Source organism: Scleropages formosus, chromosome 21 (assembly GCF_900964775.1).
Source record: "Scleropages formosus chromosome 21, fSclFor1.1, whole genome shotgun sequence".
NCBI classification, from domain to species: Eukaryota; Metazoa; Chordata; class Actinopteri; order Osteoglossiformes; family Osteoglossidae; genus Scleropages; species Scleropages formosus.
Window position 1 is genome coordinate 6,328,320 of NC_041826.1, and position 19,677 is coordinate 6,347,996.

The 19,677-nt window shown below is 43.0% G+C and overlaps 1 protein-coding gene across 4 annotated transcripts in view; it reads left to right on the forward strand.

Annotated features, from left to right (window-relative positions):
• Positions 1-19,677, forward strand: part of LOC108924284 (striated muscle preferentially expressed protein kinase-like) — a 69,016-nt gene that overhangs the window by 4,846 nt on the left and 44,493 nt on the right. For 2 of the 4 annotated variants that reach the window (XM_018735556.2, XM_018735557.2), the window contains exon 1: positions 12,137-13,272. The exons of the other annotated variants lie outside the window; for them this stretch is intronic. In XM_018735556.2, the coding sequence (XP_018591072.2) occupies positions 13,240-13,272 (33 nt within the window). In that variant the 5' untranslated portion in view covers positions 12,137-13,239. Of the gene's footprint in view, positions 1-12,136; positions 13,273-19,677 lie in introns of those variants that run through there. 4 annotated transcript variants of the gene reach the window in all.

A 19,677-nucleotide genomic window follows, 5' to 3' on the forward strand; every position in this document is an offset into this window, starting at 1 on the left:
GTTCAAGTCCCGCCTGGGGTGCCCTGCGGCAGACTGGATGTGTCCCAGCCCTGCACTCTGTGTTGCCGGGTTAGGCTCTGGCTCACCGCAACCCCGCCTGGGACAAGTGACTTCAGACAGTGTGTGCGTGCATGTTTGCGTGTGTGATTATTACTTAAGGCAGAATTGAAGGATGTTTGTTGGATATAAGAGTATAAAATACTATACTCACACAGGGGCTTGTCTTGAGTGGGGTCATGGCGAACCAGAGCCTAACTTGGGAACACTGGGCGCAAGGCTGAAGGAGGAGGGGACACACACAGGACTGGATGCCAGTCCATCTGAAGGCGCCCCAGACACACCGGAGAGCAGGACCCAGTCAAACCCACTGCACCATCATGCCCCCAAATACTATACTGCAATTATTAATATATAACATATGTATATCTGGGGACAAGTAGTTTCAGACAGTGTGTGCGTGCCTATCTGAGGGAGTTTGTATATAATATTGATGCTTTTTGATAATTTTGACCGCAGAATTATATCTAGCCCAGAAGAGCAGTTCTCTTTCTTTAGCTACACCACCATCCCCAATCACACCATACTATTCACTTTGCATAGTCCCACTGTCAAACGACAATCCCCTGCATCTGCCCACATCTTTACACTCCAAGAACAACGACAGGCTCAGGGTAAGTTTCTTTCAAAGATACGCTGGAATAGTTCAGTGAAGGAGATACTTATAAGATACACACGAAAAGAGCATTTCACCAGATATTACCCGGCAATCAAAAGAAATATTTCTGGTAGCAATAACATCTAAATAATCATGCACAAGTGAAGAAAGTAGGCTGTTACTTTACGAAATTATATTTGCACATCAAGGCTGCTGAAACACAAGTTGAATATTCCGTACCATTTCTATACTATTTATAATAACTGTGGAATTTATAAGCTGAAAATGTCCATTACATTTACGGGACAGTTTAATGCATGTACAATGCAGTCTGAAGGTCTGGCAGCCAGTGTACGGGCAGCATCTCTGCAAAAAAGAAATAACGTGCGGATCTGGAGTATTTTTCGTGGCGCTGCACGGCTCTACAGTATGTCAGGCAAAATTAGAAGGCTTTTGGCAGAAGCTGCTGTTGCGCTACTTCTGCTCCCGTTGAATTTCTTCTACATTACCCGGAGAAAGAAAGAGAGGAACATTTTGTTTCCAAGGCCTCAGAGTTGCGCCAGTGATGTTTTCATTATTTATCATAGAAAGACAGGTCAAGTCTAATAGCTTTCAACCCGTGTGTATTCCTGAGCTCCTGACTGCTGTGGTTGATTACAATCCTTGTATTCAGCCCTCCTCTCACTTCCAAATCCATCTGAACTGAGAAGGGTTACATTTTTTTTTTTTTAAATGATCATTATTGTAATGTAGTTATTCCAACGATGAATACGATGTGTGTCTACATTGACATTTGCCCCCTACGTTTAATTAAATAGTCTATTTAGGCTTTCTCACAAACATACACTTAGACATATGCACTGGTACCAGGGAATTCTAGCTTTGGTGAGCAGAAACTTGAAAGCATTTCTGCGATCTGGTGGTATTGCTGAAAGCCAGGAGTGAGTGGTAGTGTAGGGGTGTGTGTACAATGTGCAATGTGCTGCCAGAAATAAACCACTTGACTCACTGAATGCACAGCAATAGAAGGAAAAAAAGAGGACCTGGGGTAGTTATGGCCGCACAGAAGGAGACTAAGAATCCCACAAAGGATATGGAGCTTAAAATAGGGCTAGGAGAAAGAGATATCCTGTCTTATCATTTTACCGTTTCGGGCATAAACAACAAGGAATGAGACTTGGAGACTTCTTGGGTAGACAAAGTCAGAGCTTTTGGAAGAGAAGACGACTTTTTGAGGTAATGGAAGCGAAAGACAAAAAAAAGGAAATTGAAAGTTTCATTCTGTGTCAAATGTGGGTTCAGTTTCCCCTAAAGCATCGCAGTAATAGAATGATCACAAGTCGCCTGCTTTCTATTGAATGACCACTTCCTATTGAATAGTTTGGTCATCCTTATAACACACACACACACACATTTTCAGAGCCGCTTGTCCCATACGGGGTCGCGGGGAACCGGAGCCTACCCGGTAACACAAGGCATAAGGCCGGAGGGGGAGGGGACACACCCAGGACGGGACACCAGTCCATCACAAGGCACCCCCAGCGGGACTCGAACCCCAGACCCACTGGAGAGCAGGACCTGGTCCAACCCACTGCGCCACCGCACCCCCCAGGCCGTCCTTATACCCCAACGTTTTAATGGAAAAATGCAAGACCGACGTAACAAATGCTGCAAGTGACACTGCAAGTGACATAAATTGTTTCCCTTATCGAAGTGAGGATTACGTGGTCTAGAAAATCAAGTAACAAGGATCTTTAACATGCCAAACCTTCAATGCATGATTTGTCCTCCCAGATATAATCAATCCTCAGAAAACAGGGGAGAGGCCAAAACTTATATTAATAGTAGTTTAAATCATTTTTTTGTTGTGCTGCTCTGACAGTGATCTCATTGTCTGCTCTCTTCAGGGAAATAAAGGAGAACTTTTAGTGACTGGCAAAAATGTGAATGAAACTGAGTCCTCAAGTATCATTTTCCCTAAGCTCCAAAAAAATCATTGACAGAGTTTCGAGCTATATTGAGAAATAGCACAGATTTACTTAAATTCTTAAAGAAGAAAAACATGTTCAACTTCGCTAAAAGTGAATGCTATGAAGTGAATGTAAACTTTAATTAATACAGAAGAAATGACAAAACTGGATGAATGACAAGCCCCAACACCACTAAAATGAGGTTTATAACATTAAGCAATTATATTTTTTTTACTAATTCATGACAAGCTTAACAAAATAAGCCATTTATTTCTTGTCAGAGCTTCCATAACTAACAATGTGCTAAACCTTAAGTGGATTGGTCGTTGAACCCATCTTTAGATCAGGTGCTGCTGCCTTGGGGTAACAAGCGATGGCTGGAAGTCCAAAGAACATGCAGCTCACTAACAGAAGCATCCTCACTTACTATAGTTGTGCTACATTTGGCTCCAGCCAGGTACTGTACCCCTTCCCGTGCCTCTGAGCAATTCCTGATCCTGATTTGTGCCACATTTTACAAAAGCATTATTAAACCTTCAAGCAAGTGTGCTGTTTTAGCACTATCAATGCTTTCTTCAGGATCACAAGCAGCACTTGAGAATTACAACAAAGCACCACAGTTACAGGTATGAGTCTAACTTTGTATTTATCACCAAATGAGTAACAAGTCAGCAGCTGAAAGGCTTTACATAATTAAGGTTTTGTTTTTCAGTCTTTACAATTACAACACACACACATTTTCAGAACCACTTGTCCTATACAGGGTCGCAGAGCCAACCCGGTAACACAGGGTGTAAGGCTGGAGGGGGAGGGGACACACCCAGGACGGGACGCCAGTCCATCACAAGGCACCCCAAGCGGGACTCGAACCCCAGACCCACCAGAGAGCAGGACTGTGGTCCAACCCACTGCGCCACCGCACCCCTCCTGATTACAATACATCCCACATTAACACACGTAAAAAGAATAAATGAACAGAAAATAAAATGGAACATGAAAATATTATGATGACAATTAAATATTTAACATAGTTCTTATTTTTGTAATACACAAATATTTGATCTTTTACAATGTAATCACACACACACACACACATTTTCAGAACCACTTGTCCTATACAGGGTCGCAGGGAACCAGAGCCTACCCGGCAACACAGGGTGTAAGGCTGGAGGGGGAGGGGACACACCCAGGATGGGACGCCAGTCCATCGCAAGGCACCCCAAGGGGGACTCGAACCCCAGACCCACCGGAGAGTAGGACTGTGGTCCAACCCACCGCGCCACTGCACCCCCTCTACAATATAGTCATCACCTATTTTATGTGGGGGGTGTGGTGGCGCAGTGGGTTGGACCGGGTCCTGCTCTCCGGTGGGTCTGGGGCTCAAGTCCCGCTTGGGGTGCCTTGTGACAGACTGGTGTCCCATCCTGGGTGTCCCCCCCCAGCCCCACACCCCGTGCTGCTGGGCTAGGCTCCGGCTCCCCACGACCCGGTATGGGACAAAGGGTTCAGACAGTGTGCGTGTGGATAAAAATCAGTTTGAAGTTAAATTTAACCTTTACATAAATACAGTTATGTGAAGCTACTTACAATCCAAGGTAACTTTTTGCCCAACTGTGAATTTAAAATGCATGTCACTTTATAGAAAATTGTCTGAAAAACTGAGAAATGTAACTGAAAAGCATTCTGCCATTTAAAACATGCAGAAAGATGGAAGAATGGATGGATAAATTGACCTAAATACCCTAATTATATTAATTTTTAGCGTATAGATAAAGGGGATGAGGTGGCGCAGTGGGTTTAAGCGAGGCCAGCAGGGTGGCGGGTCTGGGGTTCGAGCCCTGCTTGGGGTGCCTTGCGGCAGATTGGTGTCCCACCCGGGGTGTGTTTCCTTGCACCCTGTGTTGCTGGGTTAGACTCTGGTTCACTGTGACCCTGCTTGGGACAAGTGTGTGTATAGGTAAGATATTGTTTTGTGTTACAAGAAAAGGAAGTGTTCCAGATTGGTATTACAGTCATGAAGGGTAGCCATCATTTGCTGTGTACAGGTGAAGTGCTGACTGCATGCACAACTGGGTCATCCAGGCCGCGGAGGCTCCATTAGAAGCACCAGGTTTAATTACAGCCTGGCTCCGGCGCTGAGGTTCCCTGGGAGTCTGAACCCGAGTAGCATGTTGATGCGTTCGGAGGAGCTACTGGCTCAAGCATTAGCCCCGCTCCCTTTATTTACACACTCGAACACCGCCGGCAGCCTCTGTCCCTCCTCAAACACATGAAAACACACCCTATCTGCAGATGCAGAAGAGATTCCAACAAACCCTGTTTACCAACATTCACTCACTTACTCAATAGCTACTTACAGTAACGCAATGCAACAGTGATGTGAAGGTTATTGCAGGTGCAGAAGTGGCTACGCTAGACAATTCACCTGAAATGCGTGTCTTTGGACTGCGGGACGAATCCGGAGCACCCAGAGGAAAAACCCGGGAACATGCAAGTCCCATACAAACGGATGGATTGAAGCTTTGTCCCATTTCGCAGACCAGACACTTCGAGGTAACCATGCTCCCTGAGACTGAAACAACAGCCTGTCGCTTTGGAATAGCACATCCCCGTAAGCAAAGGATGCGGTGGAGACACAGTGCGAGGGGTGGTGACGTTTTGAATAGACCGATCTTGGGTTTACGCTTTTGAAATTAGACGCATAGGCCACGTCGAAACCCTCTGTCTTATGTAGATTTTAATGAGTAGCTACGGGGTAAGGTACCATTATCGAGCAGTCCAATGTCAAGTTAGTTAAGGCACCTCTTTGAAGGAGCTCATTGCAACTGATGGATGCATATGGAAAGATTTTGTTTCTTACCGGGGATTTCCTGTGACGTGCGAAGGCTGCAGTTGTCGCCGCCTCTCAGTGAAAGTAAACAGGCCAGTCAGTCTCAGAGCGCCATCGATATAGGCTGTGTGTGCGGTCATGCGTGCTGGACATCTCCTAATTTTAGATTGCTGGTGCAGAGTAACACTGACCAGCAGTGCTTGCCAGTGTCCACCTATCAGTCCAGTCTACACTATGAGATAATTCACATCACTGGGGAGTGAATTTTTACCTTTATGGCCCAAGGTGAGACAGAGAAAGAAAGAAATTTGAACCGGCTGGTTTGCTGTCATTTCCTGCAACGAAAAAAGTCCACTTCCCCTCCGCCGAAGGCTTCCTCTGGCCCTCAGAGGAACTGCTTTGAAATTTCCTCTGAGAATAAACTCCCCTACAACATTTTATACTCAACAGCTTGTTGCTGAGTTATAGAAAAAGAGCACGGCAATGTCTTTTTTTCTTCCCCACCAAGTGTACTTGACAGCCAAACATTTCCTACTTGGGAGCCACAGAGGGTACTGAGAATTGCCTTGATGTTGGCTATAATTTAGCAGGACTGAAAAATAACATAATTTAATTTTAAATGTCTTTGTTCACTCTGCTGTATTTGGGTCATTAACTAATTACCGTCCCTTTATTATAGAGGCACATTTGCCAAGCCTCCCATTGTTTTAAATTCTGTACCCCATTAAAGAAATACTGTAATGCAGCTGGAAAGCAGTGAAGCTTATGTAGCTGTAAAGCAAATTTCTCGGAAACCTCAAGCAAATTGCAAAGTAGTCTTGCCATTTGGTCAGCCCTTGATTTCTGTCAAAGGAAAAATATGTGGCAGGAGACATTTTCACCATTCTGCAGCTCTTGCGAAGGGTGATCCGTAAATGACGTGACCTCATATGCAACAGCAATCAGTTGCTGCAGGCCTTCGGTGTTCAGGGAGGAAATTGTGCTGTTATGGGAATACAAATCATCTTACTGACTCTAAAGTGAGCAAGAGCAACTCTTAACAAATCTTTTATAGAATTGCTTGCTGACTTGTAATCCTGACATTTTTATTTGCTGCCAGTGAATTTTTACTCTCCTGTCCAGAAAAAGTTATGAGTCAAACCTATTGGAATTTGCGTTTGGTGTACTGTATAACCCAGAGTAAAGAGAGCGGTTTGGAGCATTCTCTTTTTTCCAGATCTTTACCAAATGTGCCTCCATGCTGGTTTTCCCAACTAATATGCTTAGAAATTCACATTTATACAGTTCTTTAAGTGGATACTTCCTTTAACTGATTTGATTGACAGGGGTTTAAAGATTTAACAGAACACATAAGTCATGGGCAGAAATGAAAATTGAGCAGGTAGATTAACGTGGCATGGATGTCGAATAGGGCTGTAGAGAATGTAAAAAAAATAACAACAAACTCTCATGCTACCAATCTGCCTGTGATCAGGATTCCATGTGAGATCATACTGTATGTGTCATTAACATCGTTGCTCATTTGGGTCATTCTGTGTTTTGATCAGAACTGCGTACTACATTTCTTAAGTGCCAGAAATGAGAACGCCATACTGACGAAAGCATGAATAATTTGTATATTTAAAGATGCGTAGTTTAAGAAGAACTGTTGTATTCTGAAGTGCCAGACATGCGTTGGCATTTCCCTTTCCTTGGACACCACATAAGTGGTTACTATAAGTTGGACTTGACATGATGGTCCATGGTACATCTGTTCATAGTCTCATTAAACTGTAACCCGAATTCTGATGCTGATGAAGTTATGGAATGTTAGCTGATTATTCTTGTGTAATTGGCAAGAAAATATATTCTACTGCTGTGCAGAAGCTTTCTCAACATGTGTAGTTGACGCAAGTGTGTAACTTTCTTCCACTGGAAAAAGGTTATCTGTATGTCTCTGAATTTCATAATTCAAATTAATTTTAGGGTATTTCATCACCCTTTTGATACTTCTTAGTTACATGACCAGTCCTGCTAAATATTGTAACCTTTAACCCTCATATTTTCCTATGTATCTGTTGATATTTGTAGTATTTTTTTTTTTTGTTTTGTTTTTAGCATATTCTTCCTTCCTGTCAACTGGGTCGATTGTGTTCTGTTATAAATTTTTCAGAATGCTGTGGTACAGTCCTTTGCAGTCAGAGGCTGATTGTGTTACACAAATGCAGGGAATGAATTTAAATTCCCCCTCACTTAATCCTGCCTGCTGCTTATGGTAACTGCCTGCTTCGCGGAATACGCAGCACCTCTCGGCCAACCACATCCGTTGACGTCATCGACAATGGAATTTTCAGCAGACTTTGATGCATGAGCAAGCATCCTTTCTGCAGTTAGGAAGTGCTCTCTTGGGTTTAGAGGATACATGGATGAGGTAATAACAAAAGGTTTTCTTTTAGTTATTCACAGGGTTGAGAATCCCCCCGCCCCTTTCCCATTTTCTATTATTTGCGTTTCTCTCGCTTTGATAAGATAAAGCATAGAAAAGATGGGATTATTACTTTTTCAGAACCTTTGAGCCAATTAGAGCCCAGGGATAAAATTGTCTTGACGCTTACTGTGATTGTCTGAGTCAAGGCGAGAAAGAACAGAAAAAAATCTACTTGCTGGCGCCAAAGGAGAAAAATCCCACATTAAAGACTCATGGAAATTTTTCCATAACTTACCTCATGTCAAAATACAAAAAATGTCATACCACACTTTAATCGAATGTTTTTAATGAACAAGATATCTATTTTTTTTAATAGTCCTCTAAATTGTGATATCAAAACAATATTCTTTGCAGGCCATTTGTTGTTTAATTGGAAAAAATCCCTGGGTCACCCGTGCAATTCCTTATGTTTCAGGAAGAAAAACAAAAAGCAGTAAAAACATATCTGTCTGATTTGTTTTCAGCTCACTGCAATCCACTGATAAACAACTGTAAAGCCCAGCTGCTTTATCTGTCTGGAGTTGAGACCTAGAGGCTGTAGGGTCCTCTCCTGCAGCTGGGTGTGTAAGGGACATGCTGCCTATAATGGGTGAATATCCGACAATAGCGTCAAGCCCAGACAGTGCCGGGGGTGCAAGGTTCCAATCCACAGAACTGACAGATTGCACATCGGACACCGAGAACGGTTGAGGAATCTATCGGGGTCAGGGCAGGACGGGTAGTGGTGCGTCCAGAAAATGAGACAGTAAAGGGAAAAAGGGCAAAAGTAGGGAAATAAAGTAGGTCTGTCAGTGAGGGCTGCAGCAGTCACCTCTCAGGATTTTGCAATGTGGCCGAGAGAATCTCTGCAAGGAAAGCCAAAGAGTAACAAAACATCACTGGCTTGATCAACAGGGTGTCCAGCTCTTTCTGGCCAGAACCTAACACATCCGTGCTCAACAGCAGTAATAAGTCAGGGGCCACAATTTACTTGCATAAAAAGCTTTTTAAAAGCATTAACGTCTTTCTGAATTGGTACGTTCTTACCGTGAGATAACGGACTCGTGTACTTGTATGAGTCCTTGAGTTTGCTTTCAGTACAACCATTTGCAAAGAGACTTTTAGGAGACAGGATTGAGACCTGTTTCTCCAGAGCATCAGAAATATGTTGAGTCTCTCCAAAGAGACAGTGATGGACAGCAGAACCCTGCTGTCCTGGCATTACCTCATTTGCACTGTGGTCTGATGTCTGTGTAAGAGCCCTTTTCCCTCTGGTAATTGGATTGGTCCTGTTTCCTTTGCACCGAGCCCATTTATTCCAGCTCCAGTTCCTGTAAGAAACATCCACTGATGATGTCAGTAATGCAAGGTACATGCTGGAGAGATGAAAAGCGAGATCAATTGTTAGCTGCAGTAATGATCAGTTTCTCTTATTCATTGGTTTTATTGATTTTTGCTTTTTGTTATAAATGTATTTTTCTTGCCAACCAATGAGTTTGTCATATCTTTTTTTTTTTAATATTATTGCAAAGAATTGTATTAATCCTCAGCACTTTTCACCACTATAAAGCACATGTTGGCAACCAGCTTCCCCAGGTAATTATTGAATCTGCTCAGTCATGTAATATTTTGACAACTTTATATTTTAGAAAAATGCTGAAACCTGTACAATGATTGTACTTAACTTACCCTGTATTCACACTGTACTGTATTTCACAGAGATGTAAAGATACGGAGATTTTCGGAGCCTGCTGATAATTGTGTTTAACTAAGGCAGAACGAAACTATTTTTTAGGAGAACCAACAATGAAAAATGTGTTTGGTCCACATGTAGAAAAGCATCATTTTAAATGTTTTTGTGCTCACTTGCTCCTTGGTCTTACTGTGTTGAGGAACAAAGTCTTTATGATGAATCTACAGTGGCTGTTCCCCTGACAGTAATGCCTCTCACTTGCTTTTATGCCTCCGGCAGACACCAGGCGAATCCAATGTGTTTTCAAAGAGCTCTACATCGCATCTGAAGCAACCGGCAGAGCTATGACCACCTCCATCATGGCTTCTCCTCTTTCTGGACATTAATCCTCTCTCCAAGCTAAATGGAGACACAATACAGTTTGGATCACTAACAGTGGTGGTGGTCATATCGGATGAGCTCACACATACATAGTTGCACATTTAAGTGCCGTGCCAGGAAAAAAAAAAATAACCAGAACCCCCAATCAATATTAAGATTTCATGCTTTCGGCATGTTGAATTTAGCTTGCAGTGGGGTGATGGCTTTGATGCATTTCCCTGGAAAAGCCCACCTCCCATGCTGGAGCTTGCAGGTATTTAGGGTTCTTTCTCCTACCACAGCTGGGGGGTACACTGGAACCGCTCATGATTAAAACTGTTAATTTTGTAGTGGTCACCCGATGATGCACCCGATGATGCAACGCTACTGCCATGTGCCTACCACTTTCAGTGGGAAGCACTGATAATGGAGAGGGGAAGGGGTGTCGGTTTTGGGGGTTTGGGGGATAGACAAACAGGCTGCACTGGGAGCTGATGGGGGACCGTGTGGGAATGGGGGTGGGAAGAGAGAAGAACACCATACTGGGATGACAGGGGGTGTTGTGTGGGAGTGAGCTATACAGCTGAGTGGCGGCGTAATGGGGGTGAGGTGGTAATTACACCATCCGTCTAGCACGCAACTGCGCTGATGGCTCCTGCACCTGGGGGAGATGGCCACTGTTTCTGCATCGCAGACCTGTCAGCTTTCTAATCGTAGAGAGCCACGCATGTGCCGATATGGGTTCTGCTTCAGAAACAACAAGAACGTCTCTGTTTGGCATGGAACCACATGGAGCATAGCGATGGCACCTTCATTTTTTAATCAGCTTCAATCCATGTAACTGCGCATACATTTCAATAGACTCCAGACCTCTAACATACTGTGTGTGTATACTGTAATATACGTACCGTACTGTAATAACTGTGTATACCGTCACGGTAATAACAGAGTGATAGAACTCAAGACTCATTTGTAATAGTTCTAAGATTCCCTGTGTGCTCAAATATTATTCAGCCAATTTACCGCTCACTTAAAACCTTGATAAATTTTTCAGAAGATTTATACTTTGTACAGTTAATATTTCATAGAAACTGAAGTAACTGCGATGCCGGTCTTGTAAAAGTCAATGCCTTCACGTGTTGTGTTTTCTGGGCGAATTCGGAGTACCGCTGAGCATTGAAGAAGCGTTGCTGTCCTAAGGCTTGTGAAGCCACGGGAAAGGAAGCAAAGCATAAACCCTGTCCAACCCCCAGTGTCCTGACACTTCCCGCTATGCTGCGCAAATGAACGTCCGTGAGGCGCTGTGGCATCGCTCCTGCGACGGCAGACGGTCGGTGCAGCCGAGAGCATTCTGTAACCCGACACAACGGGGCTGCTGGACGTTCTGCTTCTCCAGACGCGTCGCTGTGACGCGGTGAGGGACGCAGATGTGGCCAGTGGTGCGTGGAAGCATGGTTGTGCGCAGCAAGCCAGTCATCAGGACCCATTGTGTGTCTGCGGCGAGTGAGGGAAATGAGTGAGAAGAGCTCCTGGCCACTATTTTGTTCTGTTTTGCTCTCCAAGACATCTAAATAAAATCCCTATTCTTAACAATCCTGGGTCATACAGACAAGTCTTATTTGTCAGTAATGAAAATGACACCCTTCAGATTTAATCAGATGTGTTGCTGGTGAGTAGTCTCAGATACGCTAAAAATATAACATTTGGGAAAGTTTCCAGTTTTGAATGCGAACCTTTTTTTTTATCATTATTTATTTTTTTATCTCAGTGAGTCATAGCACAAAGAGCACACAAATATGATTCAGACTGATAATGTAACTGTGAAGGTGCAAGTCTCACTTATCCCGAGGGTTTAAAGATGTTCAGGGTATTGAAACTGCCGTAATTCCCTGCTCATCACCGCAGTGTTCAGTGGGTGTGAGAGAACCTCCTGGAATTAATTGTTCTTTAGAGAATTAATGTGCCAAACTAGCCATGTTGAACTGTGTGCCACTTTAAAACACTAACAGGTAAAAAAATAGATTTTGATCAAATGATACAGACCAGTAGCAGTCATCTTCAAGTGCGTTTGTGGCATATGCGAAATGAAAAGGTAAACAGAATGAAAGGCGGTGGAGGGGGCGGTTGATGCAAATGAAGCACACGAGGGGAGACAACGGAGGGTGGAGTTCCAGAGTGCCGGCTGGGGAGAGGGGGGGACAGGCAGTGTTTATCCGTGCAATGGCCAGCGGGTACCTATCGCAACGGCAGCATCGACCAGCGGCTCAGCCGACGCCGAGGGGATCGAGCAAAAATCTATGCCAGATGGCTTTGGGTGAGGGGGCTCCTCCGGACGCTGAGTGAGGGAGGAGGCTCACGGAGAGGAGTGTCAGTGAAAGAAGCGGGGGGGGGGAGAAGAGAACGCGAACAGAAGTCAGAGGAAAAGCTGACCTGCGTTCCCCCTGCTGTGATCACGGGGAGGGTGGGGGCCCACTTGCTCCCCCCCTCAACCATTGTGCCTCCCAAGGAAGAAGGACTAGTCTGTGCTCGCCGCTCTCGCTGCGGCGCTGGCTGCTTTTTGATGGGAAGAGCTCTTTTCATGCTGTTTTTGAAATAATTAATTCATTTTTAAAACACATTATCACTGCCTCTTTTTTTTTTTTTTCCTTCACCTTTCTTTCCAAGTGCTCTGAGGACCTGCGTTCTTCAGTGTGATCGCTGTCCTCCCCCCCCCCCCGGATGTCGCTGTGTTGGTATTGAGGCTTTGAGGCTTTGTTTTCTGGGGAGATTCCTGGATGTTGTGGCTCTGTGGAGCAGGGTTAGAGGAGGGGTGGTGCGTGTGGCGGGTGGCGGTGGAGGGGGGGTGTGGGTGGCGATGGAAGGCTGGAGACAGTGTCACCTGCTAAAGCTTGTTTTCCACCTCAGGCTGAGGCATGAGGGAGATGAGCTTTTCATTGTTGCAGACTGACACCTGCTCCGGTGCCAGTGCGAGCAAATTGCATACACATTAATCCTATTTTTCAAATCTTGTCAAACTGGAAGGATTATTCGCTTGAAATTGGTCAGATCTATTCAGAGAAAGCACTTCTCCATTTTTCCGTTGTCCATGTGAGCCGGGAGACGACCGAGAGACATCGCGGGCAACTCCTTGTTGTTTATCGGCGGTCTTCTTGTGGAGTGACACTGTTGTCATGCTGTTGTGAAACACACCCGGTAACCAGCAGGTCTCGCAAGCAGCCTTGTGCTCCGTGAAAAGATTCCCTCTGTTCCCTCAACGTAAAACACAGGACCGGGACCAGTCCAGCAATGAAGAAGATCTGGTCAAAGAAAAGATTCCAGGTCAGTTTATTTTCTTTCCATCCCCCTCAAAGTTTCATGTTTTGTGTTGAGTGTAAGAGTGAATCACAGTTCTTCATTAACATTGCGTGAAGTGTTGCCGTGTATACTGTATGTGTTGCTGCCTTTTGTACATGTTGCCCCAAAATGCCCCACCCTACTCTGTGACAACGTAGTAAATATACATGCATTGTTTATATTTCATTAAGTGTTTTTTTCTTTAGAGTGGCTAGATCCTCGGAGATTGGACTCCTGAATGCTACACTTAGTTTGTCGCAAATCCCCCGGCACAAAGAGGAGTCCCTTGAAAAATGGCAAGGTGACTGGGGGCAGTTGCCCCTAGGAACAATTATACCTCCGAGTGCAGGCAGGTGGGAAGATCACACTGATCTGTGATGTGGGAACAGTGTAGGGAGTCCCATGTCACTGCATACGTGCCACAATACCCTTTTCGGATTATCCGCTCAGCTCTAAAAACATTCAAAATCAGCATGAGGTTCACAGCGATTTCGGCATAACAAAGAGGAAAGTGCTTGGGGAAGCAAAATTTTCACATGTCCGTTTTGCCTTGACTGCAGACTAATTACAGTTTCTATATGTTCATTTTTTTGAGACTAGTTTATTACTAACCAGAAACTAATGTTAATCGACTTTAGTCACATTGGGACTTCATCTGCTTGTGAAATCAAATACTTTTTTTGCATTTGAAGGTAAGATAAAGAATCTGTCAGGTGTCAGAGCTGGAAGTTTAGGCTGATACATTTACATGAAATAAATGTGCACCTGCCAACAGACTATTCCATAAATTCAAACATCGAAAATATGAGAAATGTTACTTCATTCCTTGCCACTCAAATTGAGATTTCCGGGAGGAATTTGACCGAATTTGGTTTTTAAAAGATGACGCAGGTCAGAAAGACATAAGATGTGAGTGAATCAATGGGGTGAATATGATTGATGGAACAGAAAAACAGAAAATTGAATCAGAGTCTCCTGGAGGTGACTGGCCTTTAATAGGGGGAGGAAAGTAGATGGACACACACATCACAGAAGAACCATTGAAATAATTCAATTAGACTGGCCTAGAAAAAAAAAAAAATTCTTTGCTTTGTAGAATAAATGATTACATAAAATATCACGTCTGTCTTTGCTGAAAGATCATTTGCAAGGTTTTACAAATTACGCTCTATAATTATCACATTATGCCTTATTGAAAGAATATTCTTTGTCTTGTACCGATGTCATGAATATATGATTCATTTAATTGGATTGATGTGGTGCATGAATAGATGTTACATGTGATATTAGTAGAGCAGGCAATAATGTGTCCAAATATCTTTCTATCTTTAGTTCTTTCCGATTGTAAAACGATCATTGGATTTGATTCAGCAATACACTAAATACCTAATAAATAAACAAAGGCATTTGTTTAAACAGCTGACTTGTGTAGGGCAACTGAGGTCCCCGATGAGAATAAGTCACAGAAGACCTGCATGCAGTATGCAAAAAAGGCAGGATTGTTTCAGAGCAAAACACTTGCTGCTGGAGCTGTAAGGTTAAAGGAGGTGGGGCAGCAGCATCTTACGAACAATGGTGACACAGGTGTCATCAGCGCCCATCTGACACGCTTTATCTGAAAACTAGCAAGGTTCACAGGTTGTTGCTTTCAAAATGGGACAATATGTCAAAGGAGCCATTACCCTGTTGTCTGCAGCTTGATGAATCGAAGAACGTCCAGAAGACACAGTGTATGGAGCTCTCGAATGTGCTGATAGATAATATTGGAAATTTGTACCCTGCAGGTGAATGACAGCTGAACTAGCCCATGTCGGAAATCACATTAAAAAGGATGATGACGTGCTGGTGTCTGTTAATGACCATACTGGAAGCATATTAGTCTCAGACACTAAAGGTCAGATTCAATTAAACATGCACATTTGACTGGGCTGACAAAAATTTTATGCAAATTATTGGGAAGGGGGGTGAAAAAGTGACACCTGCTCAAATTTGTTAGTTGATGTTTAGGACAAACTCCCCAGCTGTTTGATTAAATTAGGATCTAAGTCATGTTTGCTACTGTATGTCAGGCATGATTCTGTAATCCCCCATTTTTTGCATAACATTACTCATCCTGCGAAGAGGTTTTTCTGCCCCCACTCTCCAATAAATGCTCCAAAGCCCTATTTTTCACAGCACAGATGGCCGATTTCAGATCCTCCCTTGGTTTCTGTCTCACTCAGGGTGGGGCGGAGTCGGTGAAGGGGGGGGGCTCTGCTGGAGTCGGTCAAGATTTGGCAGGTCACTCAAGAGTGCACGTCATTTTGGGAAAATTAACTGGGTGCTACTACTTTGCCAAAGGTGACATGTGCTGCTTCAGAATGTCCTGGGATGCACAAACGTTCCCAACATGGCCCAAGCCCCATTCCAGTTCTCTAGGACTCGGAGCGAACCATGACGCTTTATCTCTACATTAAAAAAAAAAATAGAATCGCAATGTAATTTTTCCTAAATATCCAAAACAACAAAATAAAACTAAGCTAAGGTTCTGCTCCATTCCAGTGCAGGTATACTTGTAGATTTCTACAGAGATTTACCGCAATTAGTGCTGCAATAATTTGTTTTGGCACTCTCCGTAACAATAATATTAACACGTGAGTAAAACATTGTAACACTAGTAGCAAAGTAGCAGCATTTTGTAATTGTAAAAGAACTATACCTCAAGAAACAAAATGTATTCCTCTGTAACGGTAGCATTTAGAAACTATATGTGTGGGTGAGCTTTAGAATCAGAATTGTTGGAAACAATCACGTCTACTGATAACAAGTCCTCTTGCTTACTGTTGAAATAAGATAAACTGACTAATGTCTCGCCCAAAATCCTCATTCCTCATGAACAGTTATGTAAACAGAATCACACCAAAGCTGGCAGACAATTTTTCGCTCTTAATATCAATTTCTTCTCTCGGCAAAATGTCGTAAGTTGTCAGCAAAAGCTACAGCTGGGCCTAGGTCTCCATGTACCAAATCTGGCTACCTAATTTGTTGCTAAGACAATTTTATTCTATGTTTTCATTCTACTCTCTCTACGTTTATCTTTAAACCAGATGTCCTGGTGTTTACCATACATTTTGAAGTATGGTGGAACAAATGGTCTCACTTCATAATCTTGCCATGATGCCAGTATCATAGTATAAGCGTATATCCAGTCAGAAAAGAGCACTGGCTGGCTTGCAAGCTTATTAGCTGACATTTTCTAGGCGTTAAGACACTCAAAATGGAGTTTGATGTCAGCTACACATTCACACCTCAAAAATCTGTTTAAAAGTAAGTGAAATTTCACTTGAGCTTTCATTTGAAGCAGGTCACTTTCCCAAGTGCCCTAAATGAGCCTTAACACATGACACTGCAGCTGGAGGCAAGAAGAGAAAAGGTCACTCATGACACGGACTCCATCTTAATTTTTGTTCGCCAGTTTTCGAGTTCATCTGACACAATTATTACGGAGGAATGGTTGTTACGTACAACTGTTCATAAATGTATACATTTATTCTTATTTTTATTATTATTTTTCTCAGTATCATTCTCAGTTTCTTAGGGCAGCTATTCCTGCTAAGGGTCATGGTGGTAGCAAGCACATCAGGCAGTCGCAGACCTTGCTTTCTCCAGCAACAGTCTTCAATTTATTCTGTTCATCTGAAAGATGTAATCTGTCCTTTGTATCCTGGGTCAATGTATCTCAAGTTCTCCTCTCAGTGGAATGTACCTGGTGTAATTTCAATGTGAGCTGACTTGGGGGCATTCTTACGACTTTCCCCAACCATCTCAACTAACTTCTCTTGATCTGGAAAGGTAACACTTCCCCAAGTCTCCTCACCCTGTTCCTGAGAATGAGTCCACTGACTATTCGAAGAAGACAGATCATTTTCATTGCCTGCATTGTCAATCTCATTCTTTCAATCATTACCCAAAGCCCATAACCACAGGTGAAGAGTGAGATGTAGACTGAGCAATAAACTGAGAGCTTTGAATAAAGACTCAGGTCCTGCTTCACCACCAAAGATTGGTACAGTGCCCTCATAAACGCTGACTCTCTATCGATCTTTCATTCTCTTTTACTCCCTCTTCCCTTCAGTTGTTTGCCCCTCACTTGGAGAGAGGTCTTTTCTGGGGCAGGTGCATAGCCTCAGACTTGAAGATGCTGATTTTCATCCCAGGGGTCTCACACTTGGCAACAAACCACCTGAGTGCATATCGAAGGATGAAGTCAGATGAGGGCAAAAGGGCAACATTGTCTGCTAACATTAGAGATCCCGCTTTTAGTTCTCAAAGCTGGACATCCTCTAAGCCTTGGCTACGTCTTGATATCCTGTCCATGACAATTACAAAGGGCAGTGCAGACAAAGAACAGCTTTGGCTGAGTCTGAACCCCACACTGAACACGTTCATTGTAACTCTAAGAATATGGACATAACTCATAAAGGCACTGGATACCATGCATCAGTGGTCTAGTGCCTCATATTCCTGCAGTATTTCCAAAACCCCGCCTGAAAGACATAGTAATATGCCTTTGCCGAGTCCACCGAACACATGTAGAATTGACTAGTGTTCACTTATGCCACCACAAAAAACTGTGTCATGGAAAAGAGCTGGACAAAACTGACTGATTGTTCCTCCTGAATCCAAAGCTCAGGTGTTGGGCCCACTACCTCTACCTTCTCCAGTGCTTAGAACATTTCTCTCTCAAAATCCCTGCAACCTTAACACTATGAAGACCTTGAACCAGTGTGGTTATTTCAACAACAGTAATGGTTTAAATTCAATGGAGACGTCAAGAACTGCCTCCCAATAAGAGGGTATGCCTACGATCTTGAGGAGTTTGTCAAAGAGTTCCTTCTACTGCCAAACAATCACTCAGCACTTCCACAACCTTGCTTGGCACAGGTGTGCGAAAATTATGCATTTTTAAAAATAATAAACTAGGTGTAACACTTGTATCAAGGCTACAGACTTTTAGTTAAATCCATTTAACTAAAACCCCTGTAAATCTGTTTTAGCTGACAAAAATAATAGATGAAAATGGAAAATTTTTCAAAACAACAGAGAATTGAGTCAGCATCGTATCTGGGCAAATATTTGCTGCACAGAATAGGAAATTTGTAATTTAAATTGATTTTAATAAGACACTATTAATAAACACAACTCCAGCATCAGCAAAATCCAGGGAAAACATTTAAATCAAAAAACTTGTAATTGGTCTTTCAGGGCCCTCTGCAAGTATCGCCAGTTCTCACCCTTCCTTTAAAATCTTAGCGTGACTCTTGGAGGCGTTAATGGTATCTGATAATTCAATGGATCTCAGCTGCTGATGATTGAGTTAAGAAACGTTTTCAGGCAGTAATGAAAAATCACTTGCTATTGCTGCAGCCTAATGGCTTGCATGCCTCTCTCCAAGTAATCTGCTAGGGGAGTGTTGAAGCAGCACAATTGCCCACCCCACCTACACCCAGCCTCCACCTACAACCTCTTTATTTTCTCAAATTGGTGTGGAGCAGAGATACAACAGAGTACAGCGGGCAGGTTCTTTCCCAGTCCCACTTCAACAGATACCTTGCATTTTGCTCCAAAATGCAATATCCATGTGGGCTTTGAAATGTGCAGTTGCTGGCAGCGTTTCTCAACTGGGACTTCTTACATTAAAAATTACATACAAATGAGACCATGCATACTTGTGTTGCCTTAATGAATTTTTGGTAAGGTTTTGTGTCCTTGGCCTTTCTGTGGCATTTACTTTGTGAGCTCTTGCTGCCCTCCGATAACCTGGCAGTACAACATTTCTAATTTGGAACAGAGCTTTTCAAACTTTATGGGAGACACTTAGCAAACAATAAAATTTACTATAAATGTGATAAGTTCAGCTTAGAGGTTAGCAAAGGCTTCTATATTTCTGTCTATTTGCCTTTAGCAACAGTGTAGGAAACAATAGGAACAGACCTACAGAGGTGGTGTAGTGATTAGTTCATGCGGTGAAATACAGAAAATCTGTTCCAGTAAGAGGACCAGTTCTACTTATTTATCTGCCTTCCCGTTACCACCAGGCTTGATTTCTTAATTACATTTTTGCAAATAGGTCAAGAAAGATAAATGGTAAAGCTGAGGTTACAAGGTGCATATCAAGCATGGTTCTGGAAAATATAAGGCAGCACCTTAATATTAGTGCCCTGTCTTTGCAAAATACATGGCACATAAAATATGAAAGAGTGAGAGGATGTGATTTAGGCTATGCAAGTGTTCAGTCATTTTTCTTTGCCCTAAAAATGCTTTGCAAATGATTTAAAGTCACTCTCAGTGTGTAACTTATAGTTCTATTCATTTGTACAGCTGAATATTTGTTTAAGCCTCTTATGGGGC